Source organism: Pyrgilauda ruficollis, unplaced genomic scaffold (genome assembly GCF_017590135.1).
Source record: "Pyrgilauda ruficollis isolate IOZ18807 unplaced genomic scaffold, ASM1759013v1 scaffold311, whole genome shotgun sequence".
Taxonomy (NCBI): domain Eukaryota; kingdom Metazoa; phylum Chordata; class Aves; order Passeriformes; family Passeridae; genus Pyrgilauda; species Pyrgilauda ruficollis.
Window position 1 is genome coordinate 97,013 of NW_024524501.1, and position 17,873 is coordinate 114,885.

At 42.4% G+C, this 17,873-nt stretch overlaps 1 protein-coding gene across 3 annotated transcripts in view; it reads right to left on the bottom strand.

Annotated features, from left to right (window-relative positions):
• The window catches only part of NPNT (nephronectin), a 49,100-nt gene extending 32,461 nt beyond the window's left edge, over positions 1 to 16,639 (bottom strand). For 2 of the 3 annotated variants that reach the window (XM_041474201.1, XM_041474199.1), the window contains exons 1-3: positions 16,412 to 16,639; positions 14,947 to 15,047; positions 7,491 to 7,541 (exon numbers count right to left, since the gene is read on the bottom strand). In XM_041474201.1, coding sequence (XP_041330135.1) covers positions 7,491 to 7,541; positions 14,947 to 15,047; positions 16,412 to 16,482 — 223 coding nt within the window. In that variant the 5' untranslated portion in view covers positions 16,483 to 16,639. The remainder of the gene's footprint in view (positions 1 to 7,490; positions 7,542 to 14,946; positions 15,048 to 16,411) is intronic. The other variant, XM_041474200.1, reaches the window with a different exon arrangement.
• Positions 16,640 to 17,873: the final 1,234 nt, after the last annotated feature.

Sequence of the window (17,873 nt, forward strand, 5' to 3'; positions counted from 1 at the left end):
AATTTAACAGAAATCTTGCAGAATGCACTCAAAAATGTAATTTGCCTTCTAGCCAAGCTGTTCAGCAGGGTGAAATGAAACAAAAGAAACAAGATATTTGTTTTGGTTGTGGAAGAACCATGCAAATATATCTTTAATGTTCTGACAATCTTCTCCATGAGATTCAAAGCATCCAGAAGTGGCAATTCCCACAAATATATCCAGAGAAGCAACTGTTAGCATAGAAGGAGTTTGCTCCAGTTTTAGGCCTGCCTTTATTTAGGACTGTTTCAGGTCTCCCATTATTATCAGGCATGTTTTTTGTTTAAGCATAGTATATATGTATAATAAGTGATAAATCCTGAAACCATAAAACCTTGTTTTAAATCTACAGCTCTGCTCCTGATGCGTCTTCCTAGTATGGTGGTGAAGTCTCTTTCCAAACAATTGTTAAGGAGTATCTTAAAAGGCAACAGAAATGCAAGATTTTTTTTTTTTTTCACTGTCTGGAAACAAAGAAATGAGATTTGTATTTAGAAACACCTCTCAATGGAATGTAAGGGAAAGGAGCTTCCCAGACCACTAAAAGGGTTTGCTCCAGGGAGTATGTCCTTGGGTATGGACAGGTCTGACTGGAGAGCAACTGATCCCCCATGAGACACTTGTAGAACACTGTACTTGGAAACACTTACTGCTCTTTTAACCACTATGGCCATAAACAGGAAAAAAGGATCTCCTTTGTTAAGAGTTTATTTAGATGCTGGGATTCTTGTTTTCCTGGCATCACAGACCCAGGTCCAATCAGAGGTGTTGGTGGCAAACTGAGAACTATGAAGACCAACTTAATGACTTCAAAGCAACGAGGGAAAAACAAAAGTTGTGATCTACACTGCAGTAGAGAAAAGAAATCACTACAAATATGCTTTGGAAATGTGCTTGAATTTTCAATTGCCCTTTATAGAAGATCTGTATTGTGAAGTGGGATACACTTATTTAAATCAGTTCTTTTTAAGGAACAAGAAGTACCATGGGATCACTTTGGTGTAAAGTGTAACAGTTCAGTAACTGCTAGAAGAACCTGTGGCAACTTTAGTTTTAGCTGAATTTTTTATGCCTTGGTCCCTCCCTCAATTGTACAGATTGTACATTAGCAGCAGCTCAGATAGAGAAAAAAAATTCTCATACTTGAAGACAAAAATCTCTATTATTCCAAGGAAAGCTTCCAAATAACTAGCAAACCACTGTCCATAAAATCAGTCATCATAAAACACTGGGGGTTTTGCACATTAAGTGGGTATTTGGAAAACTTTGTTTGCTGCCAAACACGGTTCTTGAGGAAAACCTGTTTATTAGAGTACATTCTACGAACTTGGGCTACTTCAACATTACAAATCTTATTTAGACACAGCTGAAATTCAATAGAGTATTACAACTGAAGAATTTCTTTATACAGGAGAAAAATGCTTTGCAGTAGGCTTAACAACATCTGTAGGTCAGCCAACACCACAGATAAATCTGATGGCATTTCCTATGAGGAATCAAGCCACCCACAGGATAAAACTTGTGCATCTTCCTATTAACTTTATTGAGGGCTTTGCAGGGTGCTCAGGACTAAAGAATCAGATGGTTCAGCCAAGTCTGCATGCCTGGCTGGGGTCCCTACTGACCCCTACCAGAGTGACCAGGCCCAGAGGGGTGGGTCAGCTCCAGCCCTGCCATCTCCAGCATGAAAATCCTTATTCAAAGGAGAAGCTGCCCATACAAGGCAGTAAATCCACTCACTGACTCCCAATGAGCTCTATTTGAACACTGGCAACAACCAGATGCAGGTACAAAAATAAGCTTAAGCCAGACTTTCAGCCTTTCTTTTAATAGCAGACAACTATTTCAGCTGTTTGGATGAGTCAGAGCATACCCTACGTGTGCTGATGTGACTGGGTGCTTTAATTCTCCACTCTGCTTGTTTTCCTGCAAAGATCCAGATACAACAGAAGAGAATACTTCAGTCACTCTGTTCACACACAGACAAATGGAGTTTCTGCACTTTTTTGAAAACAAGTAGACTCACAAGTAATGGAGAAAAAAAAGTCTCCCAATTACTACTTTTTGCCTCTTGAGAATTTAAGAGTTCCTCCACACCAGTAAACCATTATTTCCTTCCAAGGGACCCACATTTACAATGACTGAAATAACCCATGTCCCTGGATTTCAGCCTGTTACGTAACACTTGCTTCCCTACTAGGGAAGAAGGAAATGTAGACAGAAGGGCTACATCAGGCTGAGAAAGTCAGTCACTTACGAACATAGAGCAGAGAAGTGCAGAAGGGTCTGAAAAGGGCTGCCAAAAATCAGTAAAACCTTCCTACTCTTTATAATAGTAACTGCTGTAAACAAAAGTTAAAATTATACTGGCATAGACAAGTGCCACTCAAAATGAGACTGCTAATTTACTCTTGAATCAGTATCAAAGCGGACCTACCACATCTCCAAGGATTACTCTCTAAAAGCTGTTAAGCTGAACTCCCATTGGGTAGGAATGTGGATTGACATGAACAGAAAAAAAACCTAGGCAAAGCAATTTTCATCTTTGGTCAAGTCTTGCTTTTTAATCTGTGCCATAGAATAAATTATAACTAAACTTTCCTTTTCACTTTATTGACCAATTCATTCAAGAGATAATCAGCAAAAAAAAACCCCTGGTCTCATGATTATTCACTTCAGCTGGATCATTTTAAATGCTTTTTTCTTGGGTCAGATGTGAAGATTTGCTCTCAGTTCCCATTAACTTCAAGGAGGTATCCTAGGGTCCTTTAATAGGCCATAAATCTGAGTAACTATCTTCAAGGTTGGCAAGAACTACCTTTTTCCTCCAAAATAAGGTGACAAATACCACATTTTAAGTCTCACTTTAACTTCAGGACAAATTAAACTTCTAAAAATAACACAAGGAATTGAAATGTGAATGGGAGGTTTGGGTTTATGATGGGTTGTTTGTTTTTTTTCTTTTTTTCAAGTGTGGGAGAGTGGAAGAGAGAATTTCTGGTGAAATGCACATGCTGCTAGCACGCGTTATGCTCATGCAAAAGCCAGAAGCCACCAATCTTCTGAGCCACTGCTTGCTGTTGGTGTTATCCAAGCATTACTCAGTCATTCTGAATTATAATTTTTTAATTGTTGCACAAATACAACAAATGAAAAGCACATTCAACAGATTCATTATGGGTCTGTAATGCTGGGGGATGTTTTCATGTCATCTGTATTTTCTCACTGCACACAGCTCCCTCACAACTGCTTTGGAAGAACCCCTCGGACTCGGTCAGATCCTCTGCACTAAGCTGCCCACTTTTGAGGTCATGGGTGACTACCACCTGTCCCCTCTATTCCTTCTCTTCTAGAACTTTAACATTAATGATATCTTTATTGACTACCAAACACTGTTTGGTGGAGTGCTAACCAGAAGATTTCACTGTCTAGTTCCCACCTGATTAATTCCTCTTCATTTGTGGCCAACAATGGAAATCCATGAGCTTTCTTAATGCTATTTTCTCTAGCAATTAAAATTCTCTTTGGTTTTCCAAGACTCCTAGCTATGTTTTTCATTAAAACAGCATTGAGTGTAATTCTTACATTCTTTTTTTCTGCTTTGCCTCCCAATTTCTGAACTTCTTTTTCATCTCTCTGAAGTCTAAAATTATGCACAGAAACACCTGCATCTGAAACAAACTACGCTAGCCATCTGCCTGAATGGCCTTGTTTCTGCCCTCTCTTTCCAAGTAACATATAGGCCCCTATTTATTGTGACTCCAGATCCCAGCTCCTTAAAATTCAATTTGCTCAGGCACAGCAAGTAATTTGTGCAGCAGCCCAGAAATGATTACACAGAGTATTCACCTTCACAAAACTTCATTAGATCCCCTTACACTGCTGATTGCAGAACACATTTCCCATCTTCAGATCGTCTCTTACATTCCCCTCAGTGCCAGCTTTCTAACAAGACTTGCATGTAGGTGAAAGGAGCTTTCCTCTAGGCTGCCTCCTCCCCCTGAACCGGGGTGCCTTCCTCCTGTGGTGCTCACAGACCACAACACCAAGTTCCACGATACTTCTCTCCCTCAGAGTCAGCTGCAGCTCACATGTCTCTCTCTGTTTACTTTTTGCAATTCTTTGTAAATTCTGCCATCAATAAACATGCTCAGGAAAACGAAACTGCCTTATTCACAGTAATTTTGATCTAGGATCCCAAAGATAGGAGCTAGTTTGTAAAATAAAACATTGAAGATCTTTCAGAGTTGCATACTTCTTTTTTCTTCAACTACATACTTCAATTACTCACAACTGCAAGAGAACATATAAAGCTTATCCCACCTCAAAGTTACTAGAAGGTGGTAAAAACACATCATACCCATAACTCACATTAGGGAATTACTTCTGAAAGAGTGACTTTGCTTCCCAAATAAGTGAATTAGTATATCTCTCCTGAGATTAATAAGCCTGACTAGGACAACTGGGTATTAATTTTCAGATAATTTCATCACGCAACAATTCTTACTCCATTTTTTTGGGGAAGATAATAAATGTCCTTGACCAGCTTCTGTAACTAGAAACTGACAAAAACATCGGACAAAATGGTAGTATCTAATGCCTGAGTATTTTTTCAGAAATTATTTGCCCTTATTTGTGACATTCATGTTGTCAAAACGTTCAAGTCTTTTATCTGAAACATACATTCCATTAAGTGGCTCCTTATTTTTCATGCACAACTCCAACACTCGCCCAAGTAAATCAGTTACTCAGTTTGCACTTATGATTCTGGTAACAGCACATTAACGTGACAAACTGCAAGCAGTGTGGGCCATTCACTGCAGTGAGTTCTTGGCTTGGCTATGACTGCTGCCAAATGTGTTTCTAAACCACGCAGACAAATCCAGACCCTGGTTTATGAATGCCTTGCTATTCAGAATAGCACTACACAGCATGCATAACTTAAGCATGGGTAACACTGAAATCAACAGGATTTCATGAAGTCAGTAGAAGTTAATCTAATGCTTATACACTTAAACACTCTATTTTAAAAATCAGCAGAAATCTGATCTAGCACATGCAAAATTAGAAAAGCAAGAAATATTTCATGCTTTATCAACCTTCTTGTTTGCATTTCAAGTGGTTCACTAAATCTGCTTAAAGAATGATGCTTATCATCTCAAAAGCCTGATTGTTACCTGAATTTTTTTATGTGTCTACGGAATTCCAACAGGTAGAAACAGGATAGCATGAGTGTCTCTGTGTGGTGACACAAGACAAACTGAGTCCTACTGATATGTTGTTTATTCGAATATAAAACATCCACTGGCTTCAGCAGTGTAACTTCTGTATCAGTAACAAAGCTGATTTCACAGAGAGATGAATGGCTGAGTGCTTTGCTCCTCCCTGTCTGAGACTCATGCCTCTGCCACAGGGAGCACAAAAAGAATGAAAGAATTGCACAGAATCACAGAATCTCTAGGTTGGAAGAGATTTTCAAGATCTTCGAGTCCAACCCATGCCCTAAAACCTCAACTAAATCATGGCACCAAGTGCCACATCCAGTCTTTTTTTTAAGCACATCCAGGGACGGTGGCTCCACCACCTCCCCGGGCAGACCATTCCAGTACCTTATCACACTTTCTGTAAAAACTCTCACCGAATATCCAACCTATATTTCCCTTGGCACAGCTTAAGGCTGTGTTCTCTCATTCTGTCAGCTGCTGCCTGGAGAAGAGACCAACCCCCACCTGAGCACAGCCACCTTTCAGGGAGCTGCAGAGAGTGATAAGGTCACCTCTGAGTCTCCTTTTCTCCAGGCTAAACACCCCCAGCTCCCTCGGCTGTTCCTCACAGGGTTTGTGTTCCCAGCCCCTCTCCAGCCTCGTTGCCTCCTCTGGACGCGCTCCAGCCTCTCAATGTCCTTCCCAAACTGAGGGGCCAGAACTGACACAGCACTCAAGATTTGACCTCACCAGTGCCCAGTACAGGGGAAGAATGACCTCCCTGCTCCTGCTGGCCACACTGTTCCTGACACAGGCCGGGATGCCACTGGCCCTCTTGGCCACCAGGACACACTGCTGGCTCAAGTTCAGCCGGCTGCCACCAGCACACCCAAGCCCCTCTCCACTTGGGCACTGTCCAGCCACAGCCTATAACACTGCAGGGGGTTACTGTGGCCAAAATGCAGGACTCGGCACTTGGACTTATTAAACACTATCCTACTGGATTCTGTCCATCCATCCTGATGGGTGGAATTCCAGGTCTCTCTGCAGAGCCCTCCTACCTTCCAACAGATGGACACACACTCCTAGCTCAGTGTCATCCCCAAATTTACTAATGAAAGACTCAATCCCCTCATCCATGTCATCAATAAAGATATTGAACAGAGCTGGCCCCAGCACAGAGCCCTGAGGACACCACTGCTGACTGGCCCCAGCTGGATGCAGCACCGCTCACCACCCTCTCTGGGCCCGGCCATCCAGCCAGTTCTGAACCCAGCAGAGTGCTCCTGTCCAAGCCGTGGGCTGCCAGCTTTTCCAGGAGTGTGCTGTGGGAGACAGTGCCAAAGGCCCTGCTGAAGTCCAAACACACATCCACAGCCTTTCCTGCATCCCACAGGGGGGTCACCTGTCATAGAAGGAGACCAAGTTGGTCAAACGCGACCTCCCCCTCCTAAAGCCCTGCTGGCTGGGTCTGACACCCTGGCCATGCTCTAAGTGCTGTGTGATGACACCCAGTATAAACTGTTCCATTGCCTTTCCAGCTACTGAGGTCAGGCTGACTGGTCCGTAATTACCAGGATCCTCCTTCCCACCCTTTTTGGGAACAGGTGTCACATTGGCCAGCTTCCAGGCCTCTGGAACCTCCCCAGTGAGCCAGGAACAAACAAGACACATCAATTCCTAAGCAGCAGCAGACTACAGCCCTGGGTACCAAAGAAAACTATGTTGATTTCATTTTGCTCTAATTTGCCAGGTTCTACACTACTGGACACCAAGGGCTGTAAAGTTTCCCTGTTCTGGGAAGGAGAACCTGTAGTGGAAGTGCAAAGCAGGCAGTGGGGGGCAATAAGTGCCTCAGCCATCCCAAAATAACCTCTCACTGCACATGATTCAGTGCCATGAAAGCAAACTAGGCCTCCTAAGTCTGACAGCTTGTAAATGCATTGCTGGTAGTACAAACAATTTGCAGAAACAGAAAAATACTGCACAGGGCTTGAGGGTAAAATAAAGAAAAGAAGTGAAAAGGGAAAAAGCGTCATATTTTAGAAAATAAGTGTATCATTGTATAGGTGTCTGGGATAAAATAGCCCTGTTAATTTCTTTCCCCCCTCATCTTCCCCAAATCAAATGGTTAAAAAAATGAAAAACAACAAAAAATTACCTTCTTGTCACATATTAAAATTTTCATGTAAACTTATGACTTCAAGGCCATAACTCCAAGTCATAAACTTGCCAAAAGTATTTCAAGAAATATGTTCAGCTAACCTTTGGGCTGGCACCTTAGGCTGGCTATTCTCTGCCTTAAGACGTAGAATGCTGCAAAACAAATATCCAAAAGAGAAATTCCAGCTTTTTTTTTGGTTTTTGGTTTTTTTTTTTTTTTTTCTCTGTAAGGAGGATGGACTTGGCTGTGGTTTTTATCAACTTGTTACATTCCTGGAGAATTACATACATTCAACATTCAGAGCTTTTCTGAAATAAAAAAAAATTCTGGTACACATTTAAAAATGGAAATACCTTACATCAGTATTTCATTAAGAGATTTAACAAACACATTCTGATACATAAGAGTAATTAAATATAATGATGTGATGCTATTCTTATTCAATCATCTAAGGAACTACACTTTGTCAAGCTTCATATATTAAGTAGTTGTAAAAATTCTCGTGTTTCACGGTTCAGGTTCAACATTTCCACCAACAGAGCACAAATGCTTTTCTTAAAGACACAGTATCCTTTCATTTAAGTATGGGTATGTATTTTTAATTTAGTGCTGTGTCTCCACAGCTCAAACACAAAGGCCTAGCATCTGGATGCTAATTTGAGAGCAATTAAAATTACACCCATTTATATGTATCTGAACATCTGCAACCAATAAACATGTTGGCACACAAATTTACTGCTCATTTTTATAACATTTAAAAATGTAATGTCATCTAAATTAAGAGTAATACTTAGAAATCTTTTCAGCTTTTGCTACCACATGAAACAAGATATGCTACAAAACTTAAATAAGATGAAAACACAGATATATGTTTCAGGCTAAAATCAATTTATTTGCCAATAAATTTTATATTAGCAGCATGGCTTGCTAGGCTACACAGCCTTGTGATAGCAGGCTGGGACTTGAGCAACAGCAGCTCTTTGTATTTTAAGTAGTGTGTGACCAACACTTAAGAGTTTTCTATGACTGCAACTTGTACTAGTTTAAATCAGTTTTAACTAGGAAGTCCTTTAGCCTTGGTTACAGTGAAAGGAAGCTCCTCAGGTTGTTGCTGGGCTTTCAGAGAAGATGTAATTACAAATATACTACAGTTGCAATTGGTCAAATTGATTACTGATGACATTTCCTTAGAAAAAACCAGGCTGCAAAACTACTAATCTGCATATGAAGTGCATGAGGAATGCAGCAGGGAAATGGAAAAGGATACTGTATCTTTAACACAGTCAAGTCATGCTTTAAAGGCATAAAGGTTCTAAACTGGGGAAAAAATTGAATAAAAATAGCAAAACCTCATTTTTATTCTTGAATAGCAGTGTAAAGCAGTATTGCAATTCTGTATAAAATGCCTTTTCTTTGAAAAGTACCAGGGATGCACAAAAATATCAGTCATTTTATAAGAAGCAGACATGCTCCATATCAGTATTTATTAAACACTGCCAACACAATGCATTAATTCAGACTGTGATCTTGCAACCCCAAATTCAGTAGCAAAACTCTTATTGACTTTAGGGATATTTCTGCTAGTGGATCAGCCTCCTAGGAACCAGTATTTTCACAGGTCATTATTGACACAATCATGGTTTCATTTTTGTGCATCTTGGGCTATACAGAATTGCCATTTCCACAGAAAGCAATGTAACATGCAGGAAACAGAAATCCTAAGCTGCCCATGGCCTCTTCTCCCATTGATGTGTTGGATGATTTATATGGGTAAACTCCCATCAACTTCATTTTTACCAATACAAAATCTCCTTCTAAGCATCAATGAGAGCACAGCCACTGCTTCCTCCCCCTCCCACCACCTCAGTCCCCTCTCAGAGATTGCACAGAACAGGTACACAGCCTTTGAGCTCCTTAGGATGGCAGCACAGACACCGCAAGAGCCTTCCCAAGGGTTGTGAGAAGGCAGCAGCATGCACAGTTCCCAGCAAAGCACTCAGTTATGCCTGCATCTGCTAGACATCAACTTGTACAAGCTCCTCTCTCTTGCAAGTCCTCTTTAGAACTTCCTGAAATCTATGCTTTCTACCAGGTTTGCCTAAATCTAAATGCCAGCCTGACGTCCTTCAATTAGCACTTTTTTAATGATGCTAAGCTAAGGGGAGGTGTAAACTGATGGTTTGACTTTATACATCCTTGACTGTTCTGTCCCTAGGCATTTAAGCCATTTGTGGTGGAAAACTACTTTGTTGACCTACTCTGGGTTTGCTTTCCAGGTAAAACACTCAAACCTCAGCAGGGGGAGATAACCAGATGGAGTTACAACCAATGGGCTCTCTGGAAGAGCACACTCATCTTCACCACCTCTTCCGGAGACAGACTGCATGGATTTTCTTACTGCTTAAGGAGAATCACACACAGCAATGGGTGAAGTCATCAAATATCACTGCTTATCAAACCCATGTTCAGTTAAATTTCATTCCTGTTAAGCATCTTCTGTTGGTCAATCTTTCTATCCATCAGACAAAATCTGCTGACTCCAACAGCCACACAGACTCCAGTCAGCAGAGGGTCTGACAGTAGATCTGCATTTGTTTATAGAAGCTGCAGACCTGGTCTTCTCTTCTGTATCTATGTAAACACAGCAAAAAGAACCATTTTTGCCATCACCTCCAGCAAAGGAGTTGTCCAAACCGTAATGCAGAATGAGAATTCAAGCCACTTCAAATTGCTTTTCTTTTAAAAATCCTGCTGAACTTTTAAAATCTATGTTAAAATATTATCTCTTTCCACAGTTGTTTTTTTTTTGTTAAAATGCAGCTAAAATTTTGAAACAATCTTCACATCTGTAGTGGTCCTTGACTACACATAACTGGAGTACAAACCAATTACAAACAGACACACAGCCAGGTTCAAAGCAGGTGTATTTTGTTCATGAAAGACACACACAGGCAGAAACAATTTGTATAGCTTTTGAAAGAACTACAAGATATTTGTAAGCCAGCTAAAACAGAGGCAGACAGACCATTAGTTTTAAGAACAGTTTTGAGCGAACCTAGATAGATGAGTGGCAAAAATACCCACAAGGAATTATTTTTCGCATTTGTGCAACATGTGTGCAAGGACACGTATCCTGACTTGGTTTTCCCTGTGTCCTTTAAAACCCCTTGAATGGGCTCTGGGTTAGGACAACACATTCAGTACCAGGGGTGCTGTTGCCTTACAATGCAAAAGCATTTAGGAATTAAAAATGCACTGCTGATACCTGCTTTCACCAAAAATACTGTGTCACAGGAAGTCACCTCCCCTGCTCTGGAGAAAAGAAATCCAGAAACAACTCCTTCTACCCTCACTTTTACTCTGGGTTATAACTCTGCTGCTTGCACAACAGTAAGACATAAAGCAAGACAACAACAACCCTATTTTTACACATATTTCATCAGGTACTTTATCAACATAGCATCTTTCAGAGAGGCAGGCTTTTGTGTGATTATTCCCACTTACAGCTATTACTCCCACTCCTACTAATTAAAGTGCAAGTCAATTCCGCAGGCTGGGCAACAACATGGGATTTTTGGACTAATTTCAAGTGGGATATTTAATATCTAACTTTAGAGCATTAATGCAGTGAGTTCCTCAGTGTACAAATTCAACCCTATCAATGATGAGGGCACTTCATGGGAGCTAATAGCTGGTGTTTAAACATAATTTCTGTTGCTTCCAAATTAGCCTTTCTACACACCAGGTTGAATTAATTAATCTTTTACATAGTAAATAAAAATCTAAGAAAAACTACTTAGTTATGTTAATGATGGAAGATATGCACAGTTCTAAATCTAAGCCACTAAACAAGCATGGATGGATTTTCAATATACAAGAACTAAGAAATGCCAATGAATTTGAGTTACATTTGTTCAGACCCTTTGAAAACATGCCTATATTTTTATCAATCTCAAAATGCATTTAGCTGCCTAAGCATGGATCTGACTTGGGTGTTTAAAACCTGCAAGACAGAAAAAGAAAAAAAAATCCAACTTGCTTTACAAGTTCTTGATTCTTTCAGTTTGAAGGACAACTTCTAAGCATATTTACTGGAATTTGAAAAGGCATTTGGGAAGAGAATTTCTTGTCACTGCTGAGTGAATATTTCTACTGGCTGAGATGTTACAGCTGACACTGACAGGCTCTGGAAGCAAGCTCACAGACAGATCAGACCTACGTGCACAAGTCCTGACTGGTGTAAAGAGGGGACAGAGGATGTTGTAAGGAAAGAAGTGTAAATTAAAGGAGGGCCTATTTCAACTTCTTCCTACATGTTTATAAGAGCAGAAGACAGCTGAGTTATGCTGAGTGGCGTTGCTAAGCAGCACTAAGCATGATTATGCTCCACGTGCACTCCTTTGCCAGTCAAAGGGACATAAAAGGAATAACTTCACACTTCACAGAACCAAGTTTAGCTAATACAGTTCAGTTTCCATTTGCAACTCTCTGGATGGATTATGGATGGAAGATCAGGAGCACGGAGCCACCAAGGCTTAAGGCCTTAATGAGACTCATCAGCTGCACCACACTCCTGCTCTGCTAGAGCTGACATATCCAGCTAAGTGTCTTAAGCATTTGTCACAATTAAACCACTACCTTAAATCACACTGCTGGTTTAAATAAACACATTTTTTTCTCAATAGCTGTGGGCAGAGGGCATGCCCACATGTGCTTGGTGGAGAAGCTCAGCTGGACAGCAGAAAACACATCCAGGTATATCAGCGACCACACACCCTTGGCTCATCACAGTTCAGAGGTCTCTGCAAACTGGGACCACCCCACGTGTATCTGTGTGCCTGCTCCACTCTGGCTCCAGCATGGCTCTCACCTTACATTTGTTGTCAGAAGGATAAATTTAGAGATAATTAGTGCCCATGTGGTAAATTATGCATGAGTAAGCAGGTGAGAGTCCAAAGGTGCTGTAGCAGTTGCAGGCATAGCAAAGGTGGCTCAAGTTGGTTTGAAAAACAGCAGTTCCAACTCACTAATAAAGAGCTCAGCATTATTGCATAAATATTTGGAGCTTCTTTTTTGGACACGTTTATAAATTGGGTCTCACTAGTAATTTTTAAGCCTGACTCTATACTTGTTTTCCTTGTGCAAACAGAACTTATACTAAAACACCAAAGAAAATGTACATCTAATAGAGAAAGTCTGACACCTATTTATGCCACTCATTTTGGGAACAGGGCTAAGAGCTTCACCTTTGAGCAAAGAGAAAGCAGAAGAAATAATCACATACTTGGCTTTTTGGAAAATTTTCACTGATATTCCTTTGTACAGTAAAATACCCAAGTTTTCCTTTGAGGCCAGGAATGTTGCCTTCTGTGCCAGGTTAATCCTACATACTGGGTGCCACATTCCCAAGGTGGAGAGTTGACTAGAGATTTTCTATTTGGCTGCAAGCACTAGAGAGATTCACTTTCATTTAGTGTAATCTCCTCCTTTGTGATATGTCTGGAATTTTCACCACCCGCAACTGAGGTGGGTTTTCGTGTTTTATTTTGCCAATAGTTTGTCTCCTATTTAGAACAGAGAAGGAGCTGCTGATGGTTTTAGTAACACTTTCACCTAAATATATGAGACTCTTCTGACCATGAAATTAAAAAATTATCAGTATGTAAAGAAAAAAAAAGGGGGTGGGGGGGAAGCTTTTTGATACCTAAGTTAAAATTGTTTTCTTTTGGAAGTCTGGTCCCAATTACTGGAGATGATCCCAGAAAATACCTATCTACATCTTCTAAATGTGCATGGACACAAATTTGTGGATAATGGACTAAAATGCAATTGAAGGAGGTGAGAATTCACCTATCTTTAGCCTTAAGGAAAACAAAAAAGCATTTATAGTCTCTGGAAAAGCTAGCACTGAAAATTAACTTACTGACAGAATCCAAAGAACAACAAATAAATTATACTTTCTGTTTATTATTACTTTTGTCTCATTTCCAATTTTTAATTATGAATCTTTTGATAGTATAAATTTCTGCAACTTCTGTCTCCCAGTATCATAAAAATGCAAACACAAATCAGATTTGGTAATAATGAGAAATTGACTTTCACCTAAACATGAGCCGTAATTTATGGTGATAATATGGAAGACAACTTGTCTAAGAAAAGTGACACAGTAGTCTGGACTCTTTTGGGTTTCGGTTTTTGTTTGTTTTTTTTTAAATTATTGATATTTGCCAGTTAAGCCTTCATAGCCTCAAGCATTTAAACGCACAATGATTTTCAAATAAAACTGCATCATGAAAGGTGGACCTATTCCTAGACTCCTGGACCATAGATCCTATTGCCTCTGGAGTAGCCTCAATCAACCTACTAAATACTCTTCTTCCTTCTTCATAAATATTCATGCCAAGGAAAGGACTACTTATTACCAATTAGAGCCCTAAAAATCAAAATTTTTCATGGTATGGCCTGAGAGGTATCAACCTGCATCAAAGAAACAGTATCAGGGATGTTGTATTCCAGAAGTACTTTCCATAGTTTTTTACTAGTCATCTCATGTATCTATTAAACCTTGTGGGCTTCTAACATACTTGGGAAGAGAGAAACCAGTCTTGCTGCTTACAGATTTGAACAAAACCTTTGCTGAGAGTTGCATTTGCGAGGCTTTTCCTATCTTTTGCCAAATATTTGCCCTGCAGACTAGAAACCAGCATTTAACACCTGTTTTATTTTGAAAATGGCTTGACAGAAAATTATCTCATCTACATATGTTTGTGTCTAAATTAAAAAAAAAAATTAAAAAGCTAAGGACCAGTGTTTATAGGCTTGTTCCTGCAAAAACTTCAAGATGTCTCTCATGTATGAGTGTTAAACACATGAGTAAGCATCCCCAGTATTAAAGGTCATAATTTAAACAAGCTGAGGTCTCTATGTCACTCCTAACAATTTTAATTTTTACACAGTCCTAACTGCCTCCACAGAATTCCTATTGAAGATGTAGTTAATGATGAAGACTTATCTACTGATTTATCCTGCAGTCATATCAAAGAGTCTGGATAGACGTAAGAATCTCAGAGATGTTTCTCTTCACGTGTGACCCAGTAAAAGGATGCTGTCAGGCAGATTTAGTCCCTTAGGTTAGGTTTACTGAAAGAATACTTGAGCTTAATACTTAATTGGAACATTTCCATCAATGTTCTAAGTGAAATGCCAGTAATTTTGGTTTCCTCTTGGATGCAAATATTATCATCCTGCAGTGCTTGTAATATGACAGTATAGTAACACCAGGTTATAAGATCAGAGCACAAAACGAAGCAGAAACCAAAAAGGAATTTCCAAATTCTCACTACCCTAACTCCATTTTACCTTACTTGACTGCAATCATTTTTAGCACTGCTAAAAACAGACAGAACTTTAACATGACAGCATCCTTCTAAGTCAGTCAGGCGCACACGTGTGAAAGCCTGCACTGTCAGGATGTGTGTGGACAGGTGAAAGACACGACTAGGTGTGTACAAGCCTTCTCTACAAGTGACTAGAAGCCCCAGCAGCAGTGATACTCACGTTGGCACTGTCCCCAGGCCACTCGGGCCCAGCCCCAGCAGCAGTCAATTCTGCTTCCAAAGCGACACAGTCCTGCTGACGAGACCATTTGTCTGGGCCACCTGTACAAGACAGTTCAACAAAGTCTGGTGAAACATTTTAAAAGTAGCTAAAATCATCCTAGAGTACAAAAAAAAAAAAAAAAAACCACCAACCAACCAAAAAACCCCAAAAAAAACAAAGAACAGCAAAAACCTCTTTTTAAAATTTTTTTTGAAGAGACAAACTGCTCTCAGCTAAGCCTGGGATATTTCTATCACTAATACTTTGTTTAGTTCAAAAAATGCAAATGACAATAGGTGAAGAGGGGAGACAATAGTTAGGATAACTGAGCAAAGCCTGAAAAAGCTGACATGCTTTGCAGTACGCTCACTGCTGCCACTCCCAGGCTGGCACTGAACAGAAGTTCAGGAGTCTGAAACAGAATCTATAGTATGGAATAAATGCCATCACAAAGTTTAGGCATTGTTTTTGTTCACAATATACGGCAAAATTTTCTCACTGAAACATTAAAAGAAAAAAAAAAGGAAAAAAAAAAGCTTATTGGACTGTAAAATAGAAATCAAATATAAAAGGAGAGCTGTAGTCTTCCCTTGTTCCAAGGAAAAGCTACCACGGCCTCACGCAGTTACAAACTATTGACACGAATCAGTAATGTCTTTAAGGAACAGGCTGAAACCCCGTGAGCGCTGCATTTGAACAGATGCTATTGGAAAAAAAAAAAAAAAAAAAAAAAAAAAAAGAAAAGAAAAGAAAAAGAAAGAATCCCTGGATCCCTGGGGAGGGCGGGGGTCGCGCTGGCCGCTTGTCCCTCACGGCGCAGTGCCCGCTCCCCGCAGCGCCGCCGGTCGCGACACTTGACACGACACGACGCGACAGGAGGCGACACGGCCCGCGGGCACACGCGCCGCGAGCTTCGTGTTGGAACTTGAGCCGCGATCTCCGCCCGCCGTGTGCTGGGAGTGCCTCCGGGCGTCAATAAGCTAATTTTATCTCTACAGCACGCGATGCGCTTTGTTTTTAATTCTTGCGGGACGCAGCCCCGCCAGAGCAATAAACTTTTCTTTTACCTAAGCCCGCGCTCAGGCTGCCGAGCCACGGGGTACGGGGCAGGGCCGGCGGCTCGGGGCCGGCAGCTCCGTGCCGGGAGCGGCACCGGCGGCCCCGCGCCTCCACCTGCGGCCCCGGCACCGCCGCCCGCACCGGGCATCGGCAGCGCCACACGCGTCCCGCCCAGCGCTCCGGCCGCCCCCGCCTCGCCGGGAGCCAGCCCCGGGCTCCGGTGCCGGGCAGGAGCCCAGGGGCCACCGCAGCGCCCCGCGTCAACAAGGGGAGAGCCCGGGCTAGCTCCGCTCTCCCCGGGGGAACGCCGCCTTCGCCCTGCCCGGCCGCTCCCGGCCGCCGCCCCCGCTCTCCCCGCGCCTACCTTCTGTCAAATTCCCCGGCCGCCCCCAGCGAGAGGCAGGACGCCAGGAGCAGCCGCAGGGAGAGCTCCATGGCCGGCGGGGGCTCCGCTGGCCGCCGAGGCGGCCCCGGGCGGGCGGCGGTGGCGGAGGCGCTCCCGCTGCCGGGCGGGCGGGGGTCCGGCTGCCGCCCACAGGCCGGCCGCGCTGCCACAGCTCCGGGGCGGCGGCGGCGAGCTCGGCGCACTCCCTTCCCCTCTCCTTCTCCCTCTCCCGGTCCCTGCCCGCCCGCCTGCCAGGCGGAGGAGGCGCGGCGCGGGGAGCGGCAGCGCCGCCCGACCCCGGCAGAGGCGCCCGCGGCCCGCCCGGGGCCGCCTCCCCCTGCCAGGGGCACCTGGCGTGCGTGGGACACCTGGCGCGGGAGAGAGCCGCAAGGAGCCCCGGCTGCGGCCGACAGCCAGGCACAAACCGCGCTCTGCGGGCGCTGAGAAGGGTGGGCTTCCTTGTCATGAGCTTTGGATCTCGAACTTCCTGAAGGAAGATGGTTACGCCCTCCTCTCTGCAATGCTCCCGTCTAAAGCCAAGAGCGGTACGATTCTGCCTTCTTTTGCCAAAGAAACCTCCCCAACAACAAAGTTTTTTTAAACACAAGGTGTATGTGGTTTTCTCTGTCTCAAGCACTCCTATTAATAGCTCTCAGGGGTTGGCATGTGCGACATCAGGTGTCCAGCCCTTGTCCAGAAGAGCAAGTGACAAGTTTAAATACTAACCACATATCATGTAATGTGCTTGCACTGCTACCGACAGCAATGACTGCATCTATACTCATCACTAACATGTTAAAAGACAGCCCTTATTTTTGTTTGGTTTCTATGAACTACAGCTTTGGGACTTACCAAAGGACACTTCTAATAGCAGTCTGTCACCAGTTTAGGGTCAGAGCTTTCTGAGATCTCTCCAATTACAGACAGATGGGGTCAAGCACAGAGACTGGGTTGCAGCATTTGTTTAAATTGTGCCTACATCAAGGCTAAAGCTCATCAGCTGTTCCTACAACAGTCTGGCTGTAGCTTAGAAGCAGAAAACAATGATTTTCTCTGGATTGTGCTATAACACAAAGCCAAACCCTTCAGAAAGCAGTTGGATGCCAACCATAACTTAAAGTTTCAGATTTCAGTTGGTAGTTCTGTGTAGAGCATTTTCCACCCTCAAACACTTCACAGATAATTCAAGTTAGACAGCACAAAGGTGGCCATTTCTTGCACAAGATACAGATTGTGCTAGTAAGCCATGAAAAATTACACCTTTCCTCGGAGTGATTTTAGCACTTTCTGCTCACTTTTGAGCAGAAGATCCCCTCCAATGCTCCTTCTCCTCTTTTTTTTATCTTTTCATGACCACACAATCCCCATGATAAACTTCCTGTCCACAGCATCAGCTCAGAACTTTTCAGACACAGAGAAAAAACAACTGTAAAAGCTACAA